This window comes from Dermacentor andersoni, chromosome 8, assembly GCF_023375885.2.
Source record: "Dermacentor andersoni chromosome 8, qqDerAnde1_hic_scaffold, whole genome shotgun sequence".
Taxonomy (NCBI): domain Eukaryota; kingdom Metazoa; phylum Arthropoda; class Arachnida; order Ixodida; family Ixodidae; genus Dermacentor; species Dermacentor andersoni.
In genome coordinates this window covers 124,487,274-124,512,727 of record NC_092821.1, presented here as the reverse complement: position 1 = coordinate 124,512,727, position 25,454 = coordinate 124,487,274, and the positions used below count along the sequence as shown (strand labels likewise).

The window sequence follows — 25,454 nt, the reverse complement described above, 5'->3', positions numbered from 1 at the left end:
ATGGTTCAGTTCCGGTTCGATACTATGCATACTCAAAGCATTGTGCGCGCATAATCGTTTCACGGTGTTGGTTTTCATCTATATAGTTACCATTTAATCGACTTGGTGCAAGACACGCCTATCGAAATTTCTTGAAAGGTGCGTGTATAAATTGCATGCGTATGCGTTCGCCAATGCACGCGAGCACCACACAGCCTCGGAGATGATGTATAAATATGGAACGTATATAATATATCGGACAGGAAAAAAAAGAGAGAAATGACAGGTAGGTTAGGTAGTGTAAGCACCAGCTGGCGAACCTATATTGGGGAATGGGGTAAGGGAACAAATGGTGATAGAAGGCAAGAACAGATAAAATAATATACGATGAGACGTGCGTAAATAGCGGACGAGCTCACCCGTAAGATCAGGTCAAACGACTGACTATTGCGCTCGCCGCTATCACTGCGATTTGAGAGTTCTCAGCTGTTTTTCGGGGCACAAATTTGTCACATAAAGGATTAAGTTCCTAATTCATATTTTTGGCAGTGTTTCGGTTCTTCAGCATGAGTACGACCACAACCTAGCAACAGTGTTGCCATCACAATGCGGAACTATACCTACGTAGTTGTGCTGCAGTGTTTGACATGGAGGCATATGACAAAATTGCTTTAAGAAAATGGAATGTCGTCAAAATACTGTGACGACAAGGTCTAATTGCTCAAAAAAAGAAAGCTCGTCACAGTATCTAAAAAAATGTCTTGGACGTTCATTAAAAACGGATAACAGTTTCGCAACTTTCCATAGAAACACAGATTTCTGCCCGTGCACCCAGAGACGTGTTCGTGGGGCATTACTTCATTGCTGATATCCACATAGGACAAAGAATATAGAGAATTGAGTTTGTAAGGATTGATTACGAGTACGGCAGTACCAAACACGACGAAGTTGAGGAAGTCTTGTTTACTTCGATCCTTGTCACTGTGTTTTGCGCTGCCGTACCCGCGATGGATCGATCCATATATATCATATAGGACATCCACAAATGCCCAACATACATTGTAATGGTTGGGGTCGGGCATGAAATAGATGGCAGCTGGCCCATGCCGTCGTCCAACTTATTCACGCTGAGGACGTTGTTGAAGGGAGAGACTAATTGTTCTCATCGAGTACGAGAAATATGGGATTTATTTACAGTATCTACATGATAACATTACAGTTCATCAGTCTAACATGACTGAAAGAGGAATGCACACTGAGGAGCCGCCAAAGGCTCCTTAAATACACTCTGTCCTCCCTAGATCCCTAGGTGAGGGAAAACGGCCGTTCAACCCATGCTACCAATTCGGAGCGTTCAAAGTCATCGCAGCCGACCCGCCTTTGAGGGGGAAGGTTTACACACTCACTTCCGCACAGGTTTCACTGACCACACCAAGGTGAGAAGGTTTTCGCAGACACGTGTCTTGCCCCGAGCAGGCGCCTCTTCATCCCAGTGTTGACTCCGCAGATGATGGCCGCCGCGTCTGTCCATAAGTCCCTTGAGACGGCCGCAAGACATCTTCTCTCAGGAGTTTCACCGCTTCAAACAAGCCGTGACGGTGACGGCGAATCTACTACAATGCTTGGTCCGCCGACCGAGTTTAGTCATAGCGGCGCCGAGGGGGTGTTGATGCGGCACATCATCGTCCCTACAAAACGAGTCGCCGCAGCAGGTGGGAAAGGGTTCCAAGGTCGCTTCTGGGAAGCTCGCCACCCTAGCTGCGGCTGGCTGGGAAAATTTTGTAGGTCGGTACCCTTGCAGGCCATTCGTAACAACATACAGAGGATATGTTAAGTGCTAATTAAATGCTCACCTGAAACACATACAGAGGATGTACCGTGGATGACGCTCCTATAAATTCTGGGGATCTTCATGGACATTGACCACATGGTCCAGAACAATTAGCTCCTAGATGCTATGCTGCCATGCTGACCGCCAAGCCCGACGCCGAGAAAACAAATGCTCCAGAATTTTTACATGGTTTTTAATGAGAAGCATCCTTTGCCTCATTTCTGGCACTTTGCGGTAGGCATAGTGGGTATAGGTTCCTATCTCGCCTCGCTTTAATAAAGAAAAATAGCGCGGCTGATGGTGGAATCCAACCTCTGCCATCGAGCACAGCAGCCTCATCATTAGGCTACGATTTTTGTTTTCTTCATTGTACCATTAGGCCACGATCGCACGCGTACATCTCTCGTTCCAAAGCCAGCTAGCTCTTTGAAACACTCGGCGGCGCGTGTTTGGCAACGTGACGTTCAACACCGACGCAGTATTAGTGTCCACGTGAGAAGTACGAGGCGAGGAGGAGAGAGCGCCTGTGGGATAGAGTAAAAAGAAATTTAAGAACGTTACACGTAGGATTTGTTTTTCATATATATCAGCGATAAAGAGCTGATGATATTCGCTTTATTAAAGGAGTGATGCGCTTGGAGCGTCATATCTGCTGTAGTGACTTTATTTAGGCAGCGTTTGCTTCCATGGCGTGAATGATAAAGAAAAAACCGGTCACCAGCACACCTGTAGCAGCTGTATGGGTGACGTAGGTGGCTGTGCGTGCGTGCGTGCGTGCATGTGTGTGTGTGTGTGTGTGTGTGTGTGTGTGTGTGTGTGTGTGTGTGTGTGTGTGTGTGTGTGTGTGTGTGTGTGTGTGTGTGTGTGTGTGTGTGTGTGTGTGTGTGTGCGTGTGTGTGTGTGTGTTGCTCCAGCGGCGCAAGCGGGGCGACTGACCTGCTGCTCTCCCGGCCATCCTCTCCCGCAGCCGTCAGAGCGGGTGAGGAGGAGGGTTGTCGCCAGCGCTTACGCGTTGTGCGCAGTAGCCAAAGAAAACTACAAAGCTTTTAAGTGCTTCACAGTATTACGTCTGCTCTTGGGATTAAGTGAAACAGGTGCGAAAGGGTTTTCTGTCACATTCGAAACGAGTGAAAATACGTCAGCAGGTGCAACTGTATGAATCAGCATATGCCTGACCAAGGATGAGGAGGAAAAGCAGGAAGGAAAGGTGGGGAGGTTGACCAGACGCACGTCCGGTTTGCTACTCTACACAGGAGAAGGGGATTAAGGGAAGAAAAGAAAGGAGAGGGAGGTAAGAGGTTTCCATAACCTCACGCCTACAATTGGTCACTGAGGCCATTCGATTTCATGAAACCTAGCAGTGTCCGCGTCACTTTGTAAGCCTGCGACGCATGGGGCCATGGTCCGCGAACCTTATAGTCTCTGAAAATGGTCTGCTATCTAATCGGTTTAACACCCTCCGAAGAATGTCGCGTTCGATCTCACAGAGAGTACAAAAACACAACACGTGCTCGATCGTCTCTTCACATTTGCACAAGTTACAAATCGGTGTGTCGGACATTCCAATAAGGAATGAGCCACCCCTAACCAGAGGCGGCACAGTAAAGTTGCATCATGGCGGGAGAAGTTCGATGGGATCTGCAGCTTCAATGTATATATCCAGCCGGTGGAGAGGGTAGTTGGAGAAAATCGGGGCGTTGCACAAAGTCATTGTTTGAGCAAGTCCTTGATAAGGCTATAGGAAGTGTCAGGGTTTCTTTGTCGGCTGACCGGGTGGCATCATCAGCCTGACCAAAGAAAACGTAGACAAATAACGTAACTTTAGCCAAACTTTAAAAATATGCGAATGCCATGTAGCTGGACAGAACCAAGGTAATGTTGTTTGTCGTCACTTGTAGACACTCAAATTTTGTTTTTCATCCCGCCTAATTACATAACTAGTATATATAATTAATCAACTTCTAAGATATTGTAATTCGATTATAAGTGTAAATGAGAAAATTGTAGAGCGACATGAAAAACCCCCATTACAGCTTTCTTTTGCTCAATACGTGCTACAGCAGCAGCAGCAGCAAACGACTTTATTGGGGTCCTGAGGAGCTAAGCGGGGGCCTGCAGGTCCCCACCCCGCCGTTGGCTAGTCCCATGTCGGAAGAGAGGCCATGCCTCTCCGCTCGTTCGCATGCTACATAAAAGTGTTTGTCCGAGTGCGAAAGATGCCCGCGAATACACGCAAAGTGCCTCGAGCGGCCAGTCGAGCGGCATGTCGCGTGGCTGAAAACCCGTCCTGAAATATACGGAAGTTGTGCGCAGGTACCACAAAAAGCAAACAAGGGAAATTCTTGAAGCAATAGAAATTTATTGTCAAATGGAAAGACAGGTGTACCATGTCCCTCCGTATCATTCTGTGACAAGGCGCGCCGCTGTCTTGGACTGATTATTTATTTGAGCGGGAATAAAAAAAAAAATGTCATCTTTGTTTTTTGTGTTTTACTCTGGGCGTTGTTCACCACTCACTGCCGTCAGAGCACGTGCGCTTCTCGAAGGACGCGTATAAAGGCGGGTCTTTGAGCAATAAAGCAGTAGTTGCCGTCCAGCGTCTGTGTGCGCCCTTTCCTTTTTTTTTAATCGAAATGAAAATAAAATAAGGAGACGTAGTCACCTTATAATGATGACGGCTACTCCTTTTCGCATAGCGGAAACAATATAGGCCGAGTGTCGCACCGTGCTCAGCGACTCGAGGAATGCCGTGCGCAGCTTTGCCAAGGGGCGAATATGCGCGTCGGCGGCTGCCATCATCGGCAAGCTCAAGACCGCGGCAGCGCCGTCCGTATCAAGTGGTTCCCGGCGCACGCCGGCGAGTGTGCATCCTCACCGAACCACAACGAGACGGCTCATTCGGCGGCGCGAGCGATAGCAAGCAACGTCAATGCCATTTTCAGCAAGTCTGCGGCTAAAGAATTACCTAGAACCTGGTGATGTACTCTCGGGACTTTTCCACAAAGTGAACCTGGCTTCATCACTGACCCGCGCCAGTTCTGCACATGTAACATATAACCTAAAGTAATTTTTTTTAAATGTCAGGTACAGTCAGTGAGGAATTAAGAATGTCCAAGAGGCTACCCCCACCTACTAAAAAAATTAAATTAAAAAAGACACGGTGCGCCTCCGCAATCCTGCTCAACGACTGCTCATCATCATCAGCCTATTCATGTCCATTGCAGGACGAAGGCCTCTCCCTGCGATCTCCAATTACCCCTGTCCTGCGCCAACCGATTCCAACTAGTATACCGCAAATTTCCTAATTTCGTCGCACCATCTAGTCTTCTGCCGTCCTCTACTGCGCTTCCCGTCTCTTGGTACCCATTCTGTCACCCTAATGGTCCAACGGTCATCTAGTCTGCGCATTACATGAGCTGCCCAGCGTCATTTTTTTCTCTTAATGTCTATTAGAATATCGTCTATACCCGTTTGCTCTCTGATCCAGACCGCTCTCTTTCTGTCTCTTAAAGTTATGCCTAGCATTCTTCGTTCCATCGCTCTTTGCGCGTCCCTTAACTTGTTCTCAAGCTTCTTTGTCAGCCTCCAAGTCTCTGCGCCGTATGTCAGCGCCGGTAAAATGCACTGATTGTATACTTTCCTTTTCATTGATATAACGGTAAGCTCACAGTCAGGAGCTCGCGATGTCTGCCGTATGCGATCCAACCCATTTTTATTCTTCTGTGAACTAGGGTTCCCTGTGATTAGTTTTCCTATAGGTAAACGTATTCCTCCACAGACTCTAGAGGCTGACTTGCGATCTTGAACTCTTGAACTCTTGTTCCCTTGCCAGGTTATTTATCATTATCTTTGTCTTCTGCATATTAATCTTCAGCCTCACTCTTACACTCTCCCTGCTAAGGTCCTCAATCATTTCTTGTAACTCGTCTGCATTGTTGCTGAATGGAACAATGTCATCGGCAAACCGAAGGTTGTTGAGGTATTCGCCGTCGATCTTTACTCCTAAGCCTTCCCAGTTTAACAGCTTGAATACTTCTTCTAAGCACGCAGTGAATAGCATTGGATTGTGTCTCCTTGTCTGACCGCTTTCTTTGTAGGCATCTTTCTCCTTTTCTTCTGTAGAATTAAGGTGACTGTGGAATCTCTGTAGATACATTCCAAGATATATACGTAAGCGTCCTGTACTCCTTGATTACGTAACGACTGTTATGTGATTGCTAAAGGGCGCTATTGAACGTAAAGAAACAGCCCTCAGGAATCAGAGAGTTCACAACACAAATTACCAGAGAGAACATCACTTACAGCGCGTACATAGACAGAGGGACCGAGAGTACGACGAAGACAAGCGCTGACTGCATAGCAGGGTTTGGGTACGGGCTAGTATAGGTATTCCATTGTAAACATCACTATACAGTGCGTACATCAGAGCTTGTCTTCCTCGTTCTTTCGGTCCCTCTGCCTATGCACGCGCTGTAAGTGATGTTTACAATGCAATACCAACTAGCCCGTACCCGAACCCTGCTACCAGAGAGAACCAAGGCGTTTTAGTGTCTATATGATGATGCATGCCCTTGATGAGTTTGGCGCATACCCTCTCACGGGGATTGGCCAAGAGTCGGGTCTCTCCTCAGGACCCCACACGGGAATGGTGTTGTTGTTGTTGTTGTTGTAGCCTGTGGCACGTGTGGCTCCTACCCACGATGGGGGATTGGCCAAGAAATGGGTGGATTATTCCAGAATAATATAGAGCACAAATTTCCTAATATCTATGGGAATAGCATTGAATAGGGTTGAATTACCGGCTAACATAAAATGGTGGGAAGCACATGGGTTTTCCAAGCCTAAACTTCGTCCTTCTGGCTTCAAACGGCTTTGTGACCTTGCAAAACGAATCGCCAACAGAATATTGTGTTATAAATGCAACAATCGACAGTGATTACGCATGGTCGAAGATTGCCCTGCTTCGCTTAGAAAGAGATGAATGCTCGGAAATCTAGGAAGATAAAGCGTGATAACAATATGTGAACGTTTGAAGCCACACGCACGAAGATTAGACTGACCGATCGCAGCAACAGATTTCCTTCTAGTAATTTTTGTATGAAACTTAATGTCAGCGACACTTTCGCGGTCTGTGAGAAACGCACCTGGATCGAGTTGTTTTCTTTTATTTTCATAACTTTTTATTATTCTCCGGTCAAATACAACGTAACAAACTCCACAAGAGATTTCACAGCGTGTGTGTCATTGATGAATACGCTGGACAGCCTCTTACATTTAAAGTACAGGTAGAGCTTGCCTATATTATTTATAAGAGAAAAACAATTGTTTGTCACAACCAATCATTCGTTTTTTTTTCACAACAATGGAAAGCATCCAATTAAATCATTGCATCGTGCGAACGATGACATTGTTATCAGGACATGCTGACAGACGACGGTTGCCTTCGCGATGAGGCCGCAAACGATGCCCCCGTCGTTTCATCACGGTGATACCATACAGGATCTACGTTGCGCGGGTGCTGTTCGGCCACGGACGGTATAGCTGGTCCACGCTTAAACTAACGCTTTGACGGCACCTAAGCAACCAGATAGAAATACAGACAATCCGTGTAGGGCTGCGTTGAGTCGTCAAAGTAACGCGCACCTGGCAGCGACAATGCACATGTGTCTGAAGAAACAGCGCTTCAGGGCGGGACAGGATCGAGGATGCGATAGACACGAGCACTGAATAGAAACCATAATGGCTATTAGTGGTGAAAGGCCACATATATGCAGACATCACCAATTACAAGAGAGCAGGACGCGTTTACAAATCGTAAAATAAAGAAGACAGAACGAGTCGTTATATCTAGAATGCGATTTGTAACCGTGTCCTGGTCTCTCACACTTTGCGATGGCCGCATATGTGTGGCCTTTCAGCACGGATAAGCATTATGGTTGCTATTCAGCGGTGTGTGTGTGTGTCGTCTCCACTTCAGTTCAAAAGCGATGTTTCTTCGCCCAAGTGAGCACCCAACAGGCCCATACTAGAACTTTGGTAATGTCCATTTATTTTGACTGTGTAGTACTTACGCGGAGTTGCAACGGAAAGCGTGTGTGTGAGCAACACGACCCACCGAGGGCAGCCCAAGTAGCGTTCTTTTTTTTTCTCTTGACAACGGCGCCAGGTCGTGGAACACTCCATTTATTGCGAAAACGCGCAAAGTGATGATGATGATAATGACTTGCTCGAAAAAAAATTTGCGTGTTTTGATTGTTTCTAGGCGTCTTTCTTATTATACCTTAAATTGTGGCTTTAAATTATCTCCTGCGGTGGCGAGTCAGCGGTCGGAATGTGAAAAGGCAAAACCCTCCGGTTTTCTAAAACGGTATCGAATTTCAAGATAGTGCTTTTGCCTAGAAAAAGGCAGCTTTGATGCATCCAGATGGCTCAACGATAAGCTCTTCGGCATGTTTTCAGAAGTAGCGGCAAACGGAGGCGCACATGTATATCCCGAACTTTAGGATGATATGGGGGAACGTATTGAACACGGCCGAAGCCAGTGGAGTAACTTTGCAATTAAAATTGTAAGAAAAAAGTGCAGCTAGGACTCTAAAAGGCGAAGTTGTTGTTCTACGGTGATTAAGATTACCGACACAGCTGCCCACCTGGAGGTTTCTGCTTCGAACGAATTGAGAATACTTCCTCGCACTCTGCTCGGCCTCTCGGGCCTTTCGCGTGCGTTGGGCGCCTTCCGAAGCGTACAACTTCTACGCGTAATTGCACACCTGTCTGTACAATGCTGATAAGCCCCTCCCCCCTTCACACTGAGAAAGATAATAATTGACCGAGTCACCGCTTATCTTTACTGCAGCCACATCTGTTAAACCAACAAGAGTTATGCAGCGTACTCCAAGCACTTATTTTTTTTAGTATTCACTATACATCAGCCCAGATTTTCGAGCAAGAATATGATGACGGGTTGTTTTCATTTTAAGAGGCTCGGTCAGCGCGCATCAGGGACGGCCTCAGGCGCTGACTTCGTTGCAGGCCGTGCTGTTGCCGCCGCAGTGACACGTGCGTCCCCACTGTCCACTGGGCAGGCACAGGTGGCGGCACCTGCCGTTCAGGTGGCTGCAGGCATTGGTCACTGCGGTTGCGGAGAGAGGAGCAGGAGGAGCAAAGCGTCAACACTGTTCATGTATATAGACAGGCCAATCTACAGCGATCTCATTCATTTGCGGTAAAGTACATCTCGCCTTGCTGTATAAACTACGTGAAAGCTGCAAATCGCGTCGCTCATTATTCATTGCAGTCACAAAAGCGGAAACGTTATGCGTCATCCCGTTTATTATGGTTGCCAGAGCAGCTATGTCCTTTGTGTCTGATACCTCGAGGCACTTGCGAGGGACACTAACTACGAGGCACTAACGAGGCATTAACGAGGCACACGCACGCAGCAACATCTATAGGCTGAGCGCATGCAAAATCAGGGCTCAACATAAAAGCTGCACTCTCTTGGTGCGGGCTCCACAGATATCTGCTGGCTTACTCCTTGTTTGGAAGGATGTTTTGCTAGGACCCCGACTCGAGGCCGCAGGAAACACCCTCGGCCGTACGTAAAAAACGGGGAGTGGGGGCAGGGGTGAGTTCTCTCATGCTACGCCTGAGCGAGAGATACCTGAATGCTTAAGTCCCGTGCGTTTCCCATGGCGTATACCTTTAACTGCTGGCCACTGCATTGGTCCGTGATAATTCTACACATTATCATTGATTCCTAACAACCACATTAAGCGATCACCGATTGTAGCGCATGCCAGCCTCCCGTCGCGGCTTGTCTGCGCTCACTTACGCTGCGGGCACTTTTCCGAGACCGCGGTGATGCCGTACAGCTTGCCGTTGCCTCCGAGCGGCAGCTTGAGGGGCTCGGCCGTGCCGCCGTTCCGGTCGACCACGTGGATGAACGGGCTGCAAACGAAGCGAACCGGTCAGTGGCGGTCGGACAATGGGCAGAGCGCGGACCATGCTCACATTGTCCAGTCTGTCCAGTAGACCTTTCCCGCAGCCACAGCCAAGCCGAACGGGTACTGGGCCGGCGTGTACACGACGCGCCGGCCGAGGCCGTTCAGGTTGACGCACTCGACGGTGCGCCGCCCGGCGTCCGTCCAGCACAGGTCGTTGTGCTGCAGGTCGAGCGCCAGCATGTTGGGCGTCTCGAGGCCGCCGCCCTCCACCAGTACCAGCCGGCCCGAGCCGTCCATGTGGCACGACTCGATGCGCGGCGAGCGACGGTCCCAGTCGCTCCAGTACAGGCGCCTGTGTGCGTGAGAGAAAGGGAGAGAGATGCCCCGCGGCCCATGACATCAGCCGGCTTATGACCATCCCTTACAAACAACGTGTTTGAACTTCCTGTAGGCTTTCTTACCCTCGTGGCAACATCTTGCATACCAAGTCTAAAGGTTTTCTGCTTACATCCTGTAGCCTTGCCGTAGAGTTGATCCTACGTGTCAAGTCTGCAGGATCATACAGGATGTATGAAGAAAACCTACAAACTTGGAGAAACAGGTAAAGTCAACAAAAAGGCGTCATGAGAGACAGAAAGACTTATACAGAAAGTCTACAGAAATGTCAGAAATGTTCGGCAGGATGGCAGAGATCGACCGCTAATTACTGTCTCAACCGTCTAAGACGCAACATTAGACTGTTTAGGCATGTGCCACTGCCACCTACGTAAGTTCGCTAACACAACGTTAATCCGACCCAAAATTGAATATGCATCTGCCAGAGTAGCTACGGCAATTTCCGCCATGTTGACACTATGGCGGCTGTTTCCGGAGAACGAGCTTGGCAAACGGCCACCACTAACGCGCGAGCTGGGAGACGAGGCGCGGGGAAAAGACATCTCGATTCCCACGAACTACATCAAAGAAGCTTCGCGTAGACCGATTCCCACAATGCGAGGATCCGCGTGTTTTAAAGGGGATAGCTTTCCTTGCCTTTTTCTCCTGTTTTCGTGGTAGGAGGTTGGACTTCCGTGCACTGTCGGTACAAAGCCGCCGATTCAATGAGCGCGTGCTCACCTTGCAACCAAGAAGTGATTAAAAATATTGTGAAACAGTAACAAAAACTATGCGTGGCTCTGCTATCGCGAACACCAGAGACCAGCGGAGCTGGGGGAAGGGGAGTAAAGTAGTGCCGAACCGCACACTTAGTCTAACTTTTGCTGGACTTCCCCAGCTCCGCTGGTCTCTTGTGCTCGCGATTGCAAAGCCATGCATAATTTTTTTCCACTGCGAGAAAGAGCACCGCCGAAGCGAGCGCGCGGGTTTTCATCCGAGAGCAATGACGTCACACCATCCATGTCCCCGCCCTGCCTCGCCGCGCCGCTCCTTCTTCCTCGCTAGGCTCCCTCCACCCTCGCCGCGTCGCTACGCTGCGCGATGCTATTTTTATACTCTGTTTTCTCTCCAGCTCTCTCTCCCCCCGCTCGGCGAAGCTGCGGACGTCAAGAAAAACCCAGCGAGGTTTTAACAGATCCACTGCTAAAAGAAGAGAAAAGAAAAAAAGAAAGGAAAACCTTCTTGGTTGCGAGACGCGTTCGTCGCCGAACGCCAATTACGAAATATTTTTGAGACACACGCACTATCCTCCTGATACCCCCGCCACATATGTGCTGGTTAACGGCTCTGTTCACAACATAACTACGCAATGAAACTACAAACGCTACCTAAATATTCTCACTGCAACAAATGTACGCGTCCCAAGTGCATCCTTCCGTTATTAAAGCGAATAGCTATCTCAATCATTATTGCTATATGCGTACGCGTGTGGACACATACAGTTTTAATAAAGTTATTGTTTTCCTGGAATTTTCTTTTCAGACATAATGGTGCCGTGTGCGCACGACGTTAGCGCAAATTTGGAACCCCGATCATATCACTTCCGGTACCTGGAGCGTGTAATCGCTGTAGAAAATAATGGAATAAGACAGGATGACATGCAAGCAGCGTTGCGTTCTGTCGCTCTCGCTTTGTACCGTCTTTGCGTTGTTTACCCCCACGCAAGGAAGAAACTCATCGACACAATTTCAGGCGAGTTCATCGGCAAGTGACGGCGCCCTAGCTGATCGAATGCAGTTTTGCGATCGAACCAAGGAAGCTCTGACGAGCGCTTACCCGAGCGCCGGGTGCACAGCGATGCCCCTGGGGTTGACGAGCCCCGTGTTGACGATCACGTGGTGGTAGGCGCCGTCCAGGGAGGCAACCTCGACCGTGTCGTCGACCGAGTCCGTCCAGAAGAGGTTGCGCGAGGCCCAATCGATGGCTACCCCTTCGGGCGAGCGCAGTCCCGCTCGGAACACCTCGGGTTCCGATCCATTGTAGAAGGCGCGCCTCACGGTGCCTGACGCGGCGTCCGTCCAGTAGATGCGATGCTCGACGCAGTCGGCCGCGATGCCCACCACCGTCTGATGCGGCTCCATCAGGAGTAGTCGTCCCGGGCTACTCTTGCTCGGCTCTAGCGGCATCTGCAGGATGGACATGCCCTGGCCGAACAGCAAGTACTCCTCTCCCGTGGCCCGGGGCGCCGGCGCGCACGTCCGCCCGTCGCCAGTGAATCCCGGCTGGCACTGGCACACGTGGCCCGTCGTGTCGGCGGCCACGCAGTCGGCGTTCCTGGAGCACAGCGAGGCGTCGTCCAGGCACGACAGCGGCCGCTCTACCGTCGGACGGCACACGTAGCCGTCGCCTTCCGTTCCGGGCACGCAGACGCAGCGCTGCGACTGCGTCGAAGGGTCGAACACGCATCGCGCGTTCGGGCCGCAGTCGCACGGCAGGTCGACCGGCGGCCTGCACGTCCGGCCGTCGCCTCGGTAGCCGTGGGCGCAGACGCATCGGTAGCGCTGCCCATCGTACGCGCACTGGGCGTTCGCGTCGCACTGGTCGGCCGTCGAGCACTCGTCCAGCGGCTGGCAGCGTCGCCCGTCGCCCTCGAAGCCCTCGAGGCAGCGGCACTCGCGGCGGCCGTCCGCCGTCGCCACGCACGCGCCGCCGACGGGGGCGCAGTCGCCGGACGTCTCGCAGCCGGACTCTGTGTCGACGGGCGAGAGAACGCTTAGCACTGGTATGTATGGGGATGCGCGAATATTCGAAATTTCGAATACTAATCGAACAGTCAGTCCCTGTTATTCGCTTCTCATTCGATTCCACAATTCACTACAGTCGACTCTCGTTAATTCGATTTTTCGCTTAATTAGAACACCGGAAAATTCGACCCCCGCAGACGATCCCTCATGCTCACAGCGGCTACTAAGACTTGAAAAACAAGAAATTGACCAGATGGCGCCATATATACTGCTTTCCTAGGCGCCACGGTGCCACTGCTAACGTTCCCAAATGCCATTCTGTGCTTAAAGTCGGATATGTTGTCGGGGTTAGACGTGATCAACCAAAGTTCGGTAAGTCGGTTGGGTGAGGGAGCCCACGGTAAAAACCCAAATGAGGCTGTGCAGGGTGACATGGATTGGGCCTGTTTTGAAGTCAGTGAAGCGCAGTGCGAAATTAGTTTCGAAGAGGTACTCTCGAACACGGATGAAAATAAATGGCCGGCTAAAGTGCACAAGTACGTGTACCTTAAAAGCGAGGACACAGAATGGAGGAATAAGAGGTCAAGAAAGTTGGCAACCAAGTGCAGGATAATTGGAAGTGTAAAGAGAAAACCAGGAATCATCAAAAAGAAAGTGAGAATATAACGACAGTAAATCGGCTGCAAATAATGGAAACGGAAAAGACCGTGGACATTTACAAGAATGGGAATAAAGAAATTAGAAGGGAAAATCTGTACGATAACACAAAGGGCGGTGCCTTGCTATTCGAGGCTCGAGCTGGTCGTCTAAAGACAAAAACGTACCGGAGCAAACATCGCAACAAGATGAGCCATATGTCTGCTGCAGCAAAAGCCCGGAGACCACTCAGCACATCCCAACGGAATGCGAAGGGATTCGCCCAGTGAGACCCGTAAGTAACGTACAGGTTTCAGAAGCGCTCGGATCTAAAGGGGACGTAAGCATCAACCGGTCAGCAGTCGAGATAAGCAAGATACATTTAAAGTACTGGTGTAAGAAAAGCAGGGGAAGAGACTGATACGACCGGATCCGTTACAGGCATAGATACCGGTACAAGATAGGTGTAGAAGCTTTGAGGAAGCGAAAAAAGGTTAAGGAGATGCATACGAAAATTCTTGAATGAAAAGGATGTATAGCATACCTGCTTAACTCAAGCAGGCTGGGGGACTACTTGTCACCGCCCCATTTAAAAGAGTATGCCAATAAATCATCATCGTCATCAGGCGTGAAGCTGTTTCATTTTTTACTTTACTTTTATTTTTAGAACCTTGTTTTTCAGTCCAACGCTGAGGCAGACAGCATTCGTTGGCGCATGCCAGTAAAGTCACGCTTCAACAGTAAGAAACATAAATACATTGCAGAGTACCTTGAGCAATAACAAACACTTGAATTTGTTCATTTTGCGGGTGTTTGGCATTTCGACCTTTCGTATAATTCAACAAAATCTTGCGGCCCAAGGGTGGAATTAACGGGAGTAGACTGCATTCGAAATTTGTCGAATATTAGTTTCGATTATTTAAGGGACGCCATACTTAATTACGAAATTCATGCTTCTTGTTCTATCTTTCAATCCCTGTACTCCCTCACACCGATACAGGCCAACCTGCCCATATTTTCCCTCTCATATTCCCCTCTTTTATGCTGTTGGAATCGAAACAAACGTCCCATCTCGGATTTCGTGTTAGCATATATACTGACAGAAAACAGCGTGTCATAATAAATTATTGTTCCTCTGAAAGTCTGAATAGTATTTTTTGCAGTTGTCGTTGTTGTTAAAGTAACACAGGAATAGCAACAATTTGATATGGGCTAAGTGGCTCACGCTGGAGGAAATTAAAGCAGTGCGATGGTACGACTTAACAGACACTGAAAACATGCATAGCAGCACTAGCGTTGCCTGCCACATTTTTTATAGCAGAAAAGCACCATATGGGGGAATATAATGTACGAATACACACGGGTTCACATACTGAATCTCTATACGTTCATATAATCATATAGTACTCGTCCTATATGCTTCAGATGGTAACATACGGCTTACCCTCATATGACGTGATATGAATGATACGGGGATCGTGTGGGACAAACGTCATGCGATATATGCTAATGGGTTCTTATATGGGACTCCTATATATTCGTACGAGATTATTGGATATGGCGCTTATCGTTCCTTTTTTTCGAATCTATTTCTAAACTTCTAAGCACTCATTCGTTTAACGCAGCAAAACAATTAGTCTCTGCTCACAAATGTAACCATTGCAAAATGTTGCATTTATAAGAAAAAAATTATGCCGGAAATGATAAATTTCCGAAGTCGTTCACAAAGCTGTTCGAAGTCAGAAGGACGAAATTTAGGCAAATATATGTACAGACGACTTCCGTTAATTCGACCCTGACGGGACCGTCGAAATTGATAGAATCATCTGGCGGGTCGAATTGAACAAGATGCTGAGAAGACACCACAACACACTGGCGATTCATTTGGCAGTATTTGCCAGACTCTAACACGCCCCCGAAACAAACGCGCGCCCGTTTCTGTGTGCCAAAGGCAGAAAACAAACGTAGAAATCGCATTAAAGCTGCTAAACGAAGTGCAAACATAACGCGCACGCGATTTTTTAGTGAGAAACATGGGCAAGTATTACGTTTTCTAAAGTCAGCTTCACCGCAATCCGGACGTGCTTTGCGGCAAAGCACACAAACGCAGTTTTGGTTTCGTATTCGAGTGCTCCGTGCAGGCAATTTCCGGCCCAATTTTCTCGAGCGAAAAAAAAAAGGGGCACGCGTTGGAATCGGCTAAATACCGTAACCTGACATTATTAGCTACCGTTATTACTCGAAAATCTACCTAAGGCAGGGCGAAAATCGACGGATTTCACTTTCTGCTAAGCTCCGCCGAGACAGACGCTGACACTAAAGGGCTCGCTATGGAGGTCATAATAGGGGGCAGGAGTGTGCATGCTGACCGGTCAACTTTGAATTATCCGGCGACGGTCAATTCTAGGATCGAAATAACGAAAGTTTGGGCCCATAGTAATGTAGGGGCGCCAGAGGCGACCTTGATTCGGGATCGAGTTAACCGAAAATTCTAATTTACCGGAGTCAAATTAAAGGAAGTCTACGGGACCATATGTTTCATTCCCGTGCTGGCTGAACCGCCATACTTGCGGCTCCCGTAGACACTAGCGCCAGAGTTCCCTTTAGTGATTTTTTTTAAATTTACAAATACTGCTGTCTCAGATCTGAGACATAGCAGGAGTGAGTAAATACATTAGTACAACATGCAATCAACATGTCACATGTAAAGAAACTGCCTTTACAAGACTATCATGCGGCAAGCCTCGGAGATATCTCGGAGGTCATGCTTACGGGGAAAGAGACAACGCCTCACTCTTGTAATGGCATCGAATGTAGCGCATGCAAGAACAAGGACACAAGAAGAAACGAAACACAAACGCAAGCGCTAAACATAAGCGATAACTTACAACAAAAAAGTTTTTTTATACCCAAACAAGACCACGTGCACAGCGATTTTAGTTCCCCTATCGTATACAACAAGGAAGCACGAAAATAATTTTAAGAAAAAAAGCGAGAATATGAGTAGTGCTTTAGCAGATGCAGCCACCTCGAAAGGAATGCGCAAATAATCCAGATCTCAAGCGAACAGTGACAAGGAAGGCCGACCGATGCATTGGTCTTTACTCCACGTCGTTCCACGAGGTCCAAAACCTCGGCCAGTCCTCGTTGACGCCTCGCACTCACCTCGGCTGTGCACGCACTGGTAGCCGTCGCCGCGGTAACCCGGCATGCAGCGGCACTGGTGCTGCCCCGCGGAGGCGTTGTAGACGCACTGGGCGTGCGGGTGGCAGTCGGCCACCACGTTGCAGCCGGGCCTCTGGGCCCCGCCGTGCGGGTAGCACACGTAGCCGTCGCCCGAGAAGCCCGGGTTGCAGGCGCAGTAGTACGAGTCCATCTGCATGTCGTAGGTGCACTGGGCGTCCGAGTGGCAGTCGTTGGCCTCGAGGCACGACTCCTGGGCGCAGAAGCTGCCGTCGCCTCGCCAGCCCGTGCGGCACCTGCGAGCACCAAGACCACCCATTGGGGACGCCCCACGCGCGCGCACACACACAGACAGACGAGTGCCACTACCAACTGCTTTGTGTTGACGGCGTGTTGACGCGTTCCTTGTGTTCACGTGCTTTTCCTCTGCTGCAATCTGCTTGTGTTTCTTGCATTCTTATTTTGTAATTTCGTTTTCTGACATGGATAACTAAAACCTTATTTTGCTGCTTGAGTCTATAAGCAATATGCCCATCTGTGTACTAGCCCGGTTTCTACTGTCTGTAGCTCGGCCCTATGGGGCTTTAGTAGGCACGAACCATGTATATGCAGAAACGATGCTGAATTAATTATTATTATTATTGTTATCATTATTATTATTGTTATCATTGTTATTATTATAGAGTAGGCAGTAGTATATTATAGTAATAGGCAGTAGTAGTATTATAGAGTATAGGTAGTAGTATTATTTATGTTGTTCGCTCGTAGTCTTGCGTTTCTGCGCATGTCTTTGAGGTATTGTGCGCAATATATGAGACTTTTGAAAACATAACGAAAAATGTCGCAGTGTCGCCCAAAAGGCAAATCACCGATTGCGATAGCAAGGCATCAGACAACTATAGGAGGTAACGTTCGTAGTTTTATCGGCCGTATAAACTGCACAGTACGCATTCGCTTACTAATTCATTAAAAGCATGCTATCACGCGCGCGCAGGCAAACAGGAACAGGTCTCTCTCGATGACCGCGAACACTCGCTGTCTCGACGTCACGAAGAGAGCATTCCGAGGGGAGCGAGCGCTTCTGCGGCCTCTCGCTTCGACGCGTCTTCGAGAAACTTGAGGTTATGCGACCTCTGCAGAGCTAGCCGCGCGGAAAGACAGCGAGCCTGCAGCCGCCAACCGTCTCGGCTCGTCTGCAGCCTTCGCATCCGGCGGCAGTGCTGGGCAGTATCGAAGATGCATGTATTTTAGATACTGGCTTAGATACTCTTTGGGTATCTTGTATCTGTATCGTGATACGTCTGGCAAGACGTGTATCAGTATCTGTATTCCCGATACGCGAAATAATGTATGGTGTATCTTAAGATGCAAGACAGTGCTATCGCAACATCACCGCGCGAAACTACAAACGTTGGCTGTCTCAAGCCGAAACTGCTGCCACTAAGCCACCAGAATAAAACTAAAGGAAGCGACATTCTTTTATCTTTCCGCCAGAGCCTTCCAACTAGGGCATGTGATGTGGTCTGAGCGCCACTATTGTTGTAGCAGAGTCACGTGGTGGCGCGCACGCCGTCTCGACAAAACAAACGCGCGAACACCTGCGCGCAGCCCACCATTTGTTTTCTTGATTTTTTTTTAGTTGCATCGCCGCCATGACATTTGCTCGCAGCCGCCGTACTGTGCTGCGTACGCCAATGCGTGCGGCGTCTTTCGCGCAAATTCTGATGCCTCTATATATGTCGTTATCGAAGTTTCTCTTGCGTAGTGCTTTGTTACGAAGCCTTAAGAATGCAAGAATGGGGTTGCCTTGCTTCTAGTGGCTTTCACACATTATTTCGGTATGAAAATATTACACTTTGAGCAAGACGAAACTTTTGAGATATTAACAGGTATTTTATTCAAATGAAATAATGTTGATCGGAGTGAAGAAATTTCCAAGCAACCATTTTTTGTGCATACGCGTTTGCTGCTACGTCATGACATATAATAATCATGATCTATAATAAGAAATTTGCGAATGTACCAAAGTATCTTAATATACAAACGCACAGTATCGTGTCGGATACAATAATTGCCCGGTAGTATCTTGCATCTGTACCTCGAATACTTGTTGCCCAAGTATGTTGTACCGTATCACGATAGATTTGCAAGGTATCTTTGCCCTGCCCGGCGGAGACAAGGCGCGGGCGGTGTACGCGCGACTGCCACGGTCGGCCAAGAGGAGGAGTCGCACGCTCACTTGCCCCCCCCCCCCATAGCGCGCGCTTGATCATAGTACCGCGTCTGCCGTCTATTCTCCGTGTATAAGTGTGTCAATTTGCGCTCCTCCCCCAAAAAGCTAAATACTCAATAGGACGGTTTGGTGGGCTAGTTGGTATGGCATTATGTACAGCGTATAGCGCAAACGGATCACAAGAGGCGACAGAAGGACCGCGGCGTGTCACCGCGCCGGTGCCGCGTTCCTGTCCTTCTGTCGCCTTTTGCGTTCCGTTCGCGCTACAACGTGCATAACGAATACTCCCGAGAGTTATGCTTCGAGGGCGAGGCAAGACACAGCGTCGAGGCACTTGCATATACACACGCACTTGCATCCGTACGTCCTGGTCGGGGCGTCGTACTGGCACTGCGCGTGCTCGTCGCACATGAGCGGCCTCTGTCGGCAGTCGGTGGCGGCAGGCACGCACGTGCTGCCGTCTCCCGTGTAGCCGACCGGGCAGCGGCACTGCGGAGGGTGGCGGGGGCTCGGCTGCACGCACTCGGCCGCCGGATCGCAGCGCAGGGAGGCGCACGTCGGCGCTTCCAGCCCTGCGGGGTGGCCGACAGCTCGGTGTCAAGTGACTTGCGCGCATTGCAGGGGAAATAGAAAGGCAACCCGTTACAATTAAAGATTCATTCATTCATTCATTCATTCAGTTATTTATTCATATACGCGAAGGCGCTACAGAAAGACCTTAGGCAGAAGTAAGAACTGCGCCGGAACTGTTAGAGGCATATCACGTTCGAATCAGTTGTCAAGCCCTTGTTAACCAAACCTCTGTTTCCTTATAGAATGCGGAAATGAAATTGCTAAGCTCTTGGCGTAGAATCTGTAGATGATTATCCTCTTGCTCTATGAAAGCTATCCTGTTTTATCCCGCGTTTAGCAAGCTTTAATTTGCCTATTAAACAGTTCTAAGTGTAGCGCGCCTGTCTTATTATGTCATCTAGCGTTACAGATGGGAGTAGTGTCAAAAGATCAAAAGTACACAGTTCACATGATGAAGTTGTTACAGCCAGTGTGTCGGAGCGTTCAGAGCGTTTAGAGCTGTGTCGTATCGCTACAACTTGCCTTGTCAGTAAGGTAACTGGTTATATTGATTACTGAGAAAAATAATTACATTACACTGAACGTTACCGCAGGCAATATTACTCGAATAATTATAAAATTAAAAGAAAATCGTAGTGTCGCCCGAGAGGAGAAGCATTAACAGCAATAGCAAAGTATTAGACATTTACACAAAGTACGGGGTGGTCATTTTTGTTTTCCAGAATTTAAAAAAAATTGCCCGTGGCACGTAGTGTAATTCTTGTCCTGGAGCTGGATTATTCTGAGAGGCGGACATTATTCTCAGGAGAAATCGAAACAAATTCATTAATTAACTTCTTAATTACTGTACGGTATATATCGCAATTTACGAATCACAGTCTGTGAGTTTGGAAGACTTATCCACTTGAAATGAATCTCCAAGATGACAGCAGTTTCGAGATATTATTTCCCAAAGTGTAGCACGAAATACATGTGTTCCAGTTACTTCTGCGCTTCAATGCACAAAAGAGCGTTTTGTTAAAAAAATGTGGAACAGTGCATTTTTATGACGACTTTGATGGCGCATATCTCCAAACTGGTGTCATTGTGGAAATTTATTCCAAGTGGATCCGCCCTGCAAACACACCGGCTACAATTCGTAAATTGCAATACGTGCAATTCGTATCGTGTAACGTGTAAATTGCAATATCTTAATAATCTGGAAGATAATTAGTTATTCTTAATTAGTTGAATATGAGCTTCGATTTCTCGTGCAAGCAATGTGAGCCTCTGGATTATGTTATCTGCAACAGGAGATATCTAAAAATTTTGGAAAACTTAAAAATGGTCACCCCCTATATATACGCTTTGTATTTCGTATAGATTATAGTAAATATTCATTTACTAACAAAACAAGCACGGTGTCACTCGCACTCAGACAAGCGTGAACTTATCTCACTCGATGACCACGAGCACTCGCTGTCACAGCGCTGGCACGATGAGGAACGCCGGCTGCAGAGGGGGAGCGCCCGTGGTCGTCGCAAAGCGGACAACGTTTCGTGCAGTCGCTCGCTTAATTTACCACTTCAACGGCGCCGCGCCTACAAAACTCACATTACGCGACCGCCAACACTACATGCGCGGGAAGACAGCGCGCAATGCAGCCACCAGGCATTCTCGGCTCGCCCTTGCACGATCGCCCGTCGATCAGGCGCCCGCGCAGCAGATGGCCTTCAGCGTACGACATGCGAGCCGCGTATGCGCTCGGCCACGCGCGTAGCTATAAATAAGGAGACAGAGTGGGATTGTACGATGGGAAAAGGCACCATTTCTGCTTCCCTGCAGGGAGCACGGCGCGGCGCCCACCATAAATTGGGAACCAGCTCGCAGTTAAGGAACGCGCTCTCTCCTCCTCCAGCCCGACCTAGTGGCAGAGCGATCTCGATCACGTGATCTCGAACATTGGGCGCGCGGGAAACGGGGCGCATCGAGCAACCATTCTTCGCATTCGTAGTACATCACGTGACCACCAACATACGGCGCGTGGGAAGCTCGACGGGCCGCTCGTATTCTGCTCGCACTTGGAGCGTGGACTTTATTCGGAACACGGCGCAACGTGCCTCCAGTGTATGCACAGTTGATATAGCAATAAATATGAAATTGATTGCAAGTAATTCAGTACACGTAATTTGCCATGCACAAGTCTATATGTAACCCGCAGTGGTCACTTAGTTGTGGCATCGCGCTGCTAAGCACGAGGTCGCGGGCTTGATTTCCGGCCACGGCGGCCACATTTCGATGGGGATGGGTTCGTGCGAGATGCAAAAACGCTCGTAAGTGCCGTGCATCAGGTGTACGGTAAAGAATCATATAGCTGGCCAAAATTAATCCCGAGTCACCCATCTACGGCGTGCCTCTTAATCGGATCACGGTTTGAGCACGCAAAGACCGCACAATTTAATCTTAGCAAGTCTCGTTGAGGTCGGTGTGCCACGAATATATAGATATATACACGGGCGGGCACTAACGCTGACAGCTGACGCCGTCGCCCGTGTAACCCGGCCGGCACCGGCAGGCGAAGCCCCCGTCCATGTTGGCGCACTCGGCGTGCACGTGGCAGTTGTGGCGGCCGCTCTGGCACTCGTCCACGTCCACGCAGGCGGCCGACGCCCGCTGCGGCAGCGTGAGCGTCTCGTAGCCGGCGTCGCACTGGCACCGCTTCTCGGCGCCGTCCGGCACGCAGCGGCTGTGCTCGCCGCACTCGACTCCCTGGCACGGGTCGCTACCTGCACCGGCGGCGACGCGAGCCGCTTGAAGGACGCCTACACGAGCTCTCGCGCATACCGTCAAAAGGCTTCGGTCATGCACGGGAAGTTGTCATTCGCCGTCTATAGGAAGCATTTCCCCGCAGGCATTTCTTCTTTTTTTTTTTTAAATTGTTACGTTACGAGAGGTGGCAGGAGACGTCAAATGCATGCGGCGCCGCCATGCTGCCAGGATAGAGCTTTGTGTAGACACTCTCTTGTGTCTCTCCCTTGGCCTTGCCCGCAAGCTATACATTCCTTCCCCGAACTTCTTCCACCCGGAGTCGCGTCTCCTTTGCGTCACGGGCTTCGTCACTTTTTTAATGCGAACCATTGTTCTCCGAGTGAAGTCACGTTACTCCCTTTAGGGAGCCTATGCATTAAGCTCGCTGTTTTGCTGGGCCGATCACGGTGGCAGTGGGCACTGGGGCCACTGTGTCTTAAGTTTGCTTTCAATCCTATATATCGCCATTGCAAACACTCTGTCTTACGTAGTATATACATGTAAACATTAGAGCATGCAATATCTACATAACTCGTTCGCTACACATCAGTTACATTATTCGCACAACCGTTCTCTACCAATCGTGAATGCTTCGCATTAGTTAGACATAAACTACAGTTGAGTGTGCCAATTTCTTTTCGAGCTGCGAAGCTTTTCAAGGAATAACTATTTCACATATTACAACACCTTGTAGATGCGTATTTATGTCAAATCACGTATTATTTGGGCGCATTCGCGCGTTCAGTATGCGACGCACTACATTTTTGTCGCGAGTGCGAGCGGTGCGCTGTGGTAGCGATTCGCAGGCATATACTCCGATCGTTCGGTGGCAGAACATGTACAGATCTAGTACGCCTTCCATGTATTGATTACGATACGTGTTGCGACATAGAAGTATGAGTGCACGCGTGCATTGTTTATGTTTTTTCGGTGACCGCTTTTCACCGGCTAACCGCTGTCACAATGTTATCGGCCGACGCAAAGCACGCTTTCATCGGAACTTTCTCGAATGCCGTCGATGGCTCTTTCTATTTGTCTATGTTGTCGCCGCACTTCGTGCAATCATGCGCGACGCGAATAGTGTTGTATACATTCTAGAATGCACGCGAGCACCAGCGATCGCTGGAGTCTATATATACGCCAGGTCGTGTAGCCAACGCCTCCCACCCACGGATCGAATTTTCGAGGACCGCCGGCTGTGCTCGCCGCTATCGTTCGTTTTGCTTGGAGTGTATAACTTGATCTTACGGGCCCAACAAGTTAGCCCAATAAGCAGTTACTTTCGTGAGTCACAGTTTTTTGCCAGTGTCTGGCCCTTCATCGTCATGCACTACAACGTGACAATATGTGACGCACTATATTTTGGTCGTTGATATAATGTGAGCTAAGAGGACGACGCGGCACAAATGTTTTTAAAAAAAGTCTACAGTTCCTCAGTATACGCGTTGTTAACAGGCTAACGAGTGGGAGCTGCACACATCTGGGCGGCGTCGTACTCACCGTCGACAGCGGTGACCTTGGTGGTCTGCGCGTAGCGGACGATGCCGTCCTTGTCGGCGAAGTCAATGAAGTTGCGCGAGACGTGCACGCGTTGCTGCCCCGCCCCCGGAGGTATGTGCGGACACTGGACGAACGACACGATCGTGTCCACCGTGTACTCGATGGGCAGAGAGCTGCCCTCCAGCTGGAACGAGTGCGACAGGTGCGACTGGACCAGGCCTGAAACAAGAGGCGGCGCGCAACTCAAACAGGCAGCCGCGACTTTACTATACTACTACTACCACTACTGCTAACTACTACTGCTGTTGCTGCTACTACTACTACGTACTACTGCTACTACTGCGGAAGGGAAAAACTGTCATCCCCCCGAGTGTAGCACGAATCTATGAAGGTAACCCGTGCGGGTTTCTTTCGTAGCTTCGTGCTACACTCGGGTGGATGACAATCTTTCCCTTTCGTGAGATTTCCTCCACCTTGCGGGATTCCTCATGATTTGCCATACCGCCAAGGTACCGCTGCGTACCCGGACTGAGGAGGTTGTAGTCCTGCGTGAAGTCCTCGACGGTGACGCCCCTGCCTTGGGCCACCGAGGGAAGGCTTCCGCGCACCTCCATGCGCACCTGCATCATGTTGAACACGTCGAAGCCCTGGAACTGGCCGCGGATGGTCACGTGGTGGCCCGTCTGCTTGAAGCGCACTTCCGAGGTCAGGTTGCACTCGCCGCCTGCGAGGAAGGATTGTCTCAGGAGAGGAGAGAGGCAGGGGGTCGAACCCTAAACTATTCGCTTTTCGTGCCGGTCCAACTCCGCAGAGCGAGAAAATGTCGGTTTTTTTATAAAGCGACGCTCTCTTTGTAAACATTCCCGGACTAAGCTGACCATGGCATGACGTTGTCTTGTCCAGCTCCCTTCCGCAAAGAAAATAAAATAATTACGTCTTCGCTGGCGGGATCGAACCTCGGCCTCCCCGAAGGCGATGCTCTATCATCACGCGTTTTTCTTTCCCGCCATCACCACGTAGCTATTTGAGACTATAACTGGCGCGTGCGCCATTTCCCATTGAACGCACGTGCCCTCGCGCGACAGCCTTTGTGCCCTATCAGTATAACAATAACCGCTGGTGTTACTGAGTTGATTAACGACCGCAAGATATCGACTTCTTCCGGCACTGGATGACATAAACTGAAAACATATTAAAAGGTACAGTAGTACCCTATAGCAAAGTCCTTTCTCGCTTGTTTCAGCATTCCCTATATCAACAGGGGAATTACCGTATGAGTGGAAGGTCGGTAAAGTTATACTCTTTTTTTAAGTCCTGTGATAAAAGCGCTGTTAACGATTACAGCCCGATATCACTAACGAGCGTTCCCGGTAAGCTACTAGAAGACAATCTTTTCAAATGTAGGGCATCACTTGGAAATTAACTTCTTTAAACATCAGCATAGTTTTAGAAGACGGCCATCATGTGAAACGCAGTTAATCGGGTTTACTACAGTAATTTTTCTAAACATGGATACAGGGCCCACAGACAGATTCCATTTTCATCGACTTCGCCATGGCTTTCGATGGCATTGCTCATCACCGCCTCATAGCTAAACTTTCGTGCTTAGACATCGATTTCGTAACATTATTTTGGACAAGAAAATTTTGACACTCCGTAAGCAATTCACC

At 49.1% G+C, this 25,454-nt stretch overlaps 1 protein-coding gene across 1 annotated transcript in view; it reads right to left on the bottom strand.

Moving 5' to 3' along the window:
- Positions 1–7,977: 7,977 nt before the first annotated feature.
- LOC126525546 (nidogen-like) overlaps positions 7,978–25,454 on the bottom strand; it is a 46,170-nt gene continuing 28,693 nt past the window's right edge. Inside the window, exons 5-13 of the mRNA XM_050173446.3 lie at positions 24,308–24,508; positions 23,785–24,003; positions 22,005–22,262; positions 19,277–19,496; positions 16,674–16,987; positions 11,965–12,877; positions 9,821–10,105; positions 9,642–9,757; positions 7,978–8,939 (exon numbers count right to left, since the gene is read on the bottom strand). Coding sequence (XP_050029403.1) covers positions 8,818–8,939; positions 9,642–9,757; positions 9,821–10,105; positions 11,965–12,877; positions 16,674–16,987; positions 19,277–19,496; positions 22,005–22,262; positions 23,785–24,003; positions 24,308–24,508 — 2,648 coding nt within the window. The 3' untranslated portion in view covers positions 7,978–8,817. The remainder of the gene's footprint in view (positions 8,940–9,641; positions 9,758–9,820; positions 10,106–11,964; positions 12,878–16,673; positions 16,988–19,276; positions 19,497–22,004; positions 22,263–23,784; positions 24,004–24,307; positions 24,509–25,454) is intronic.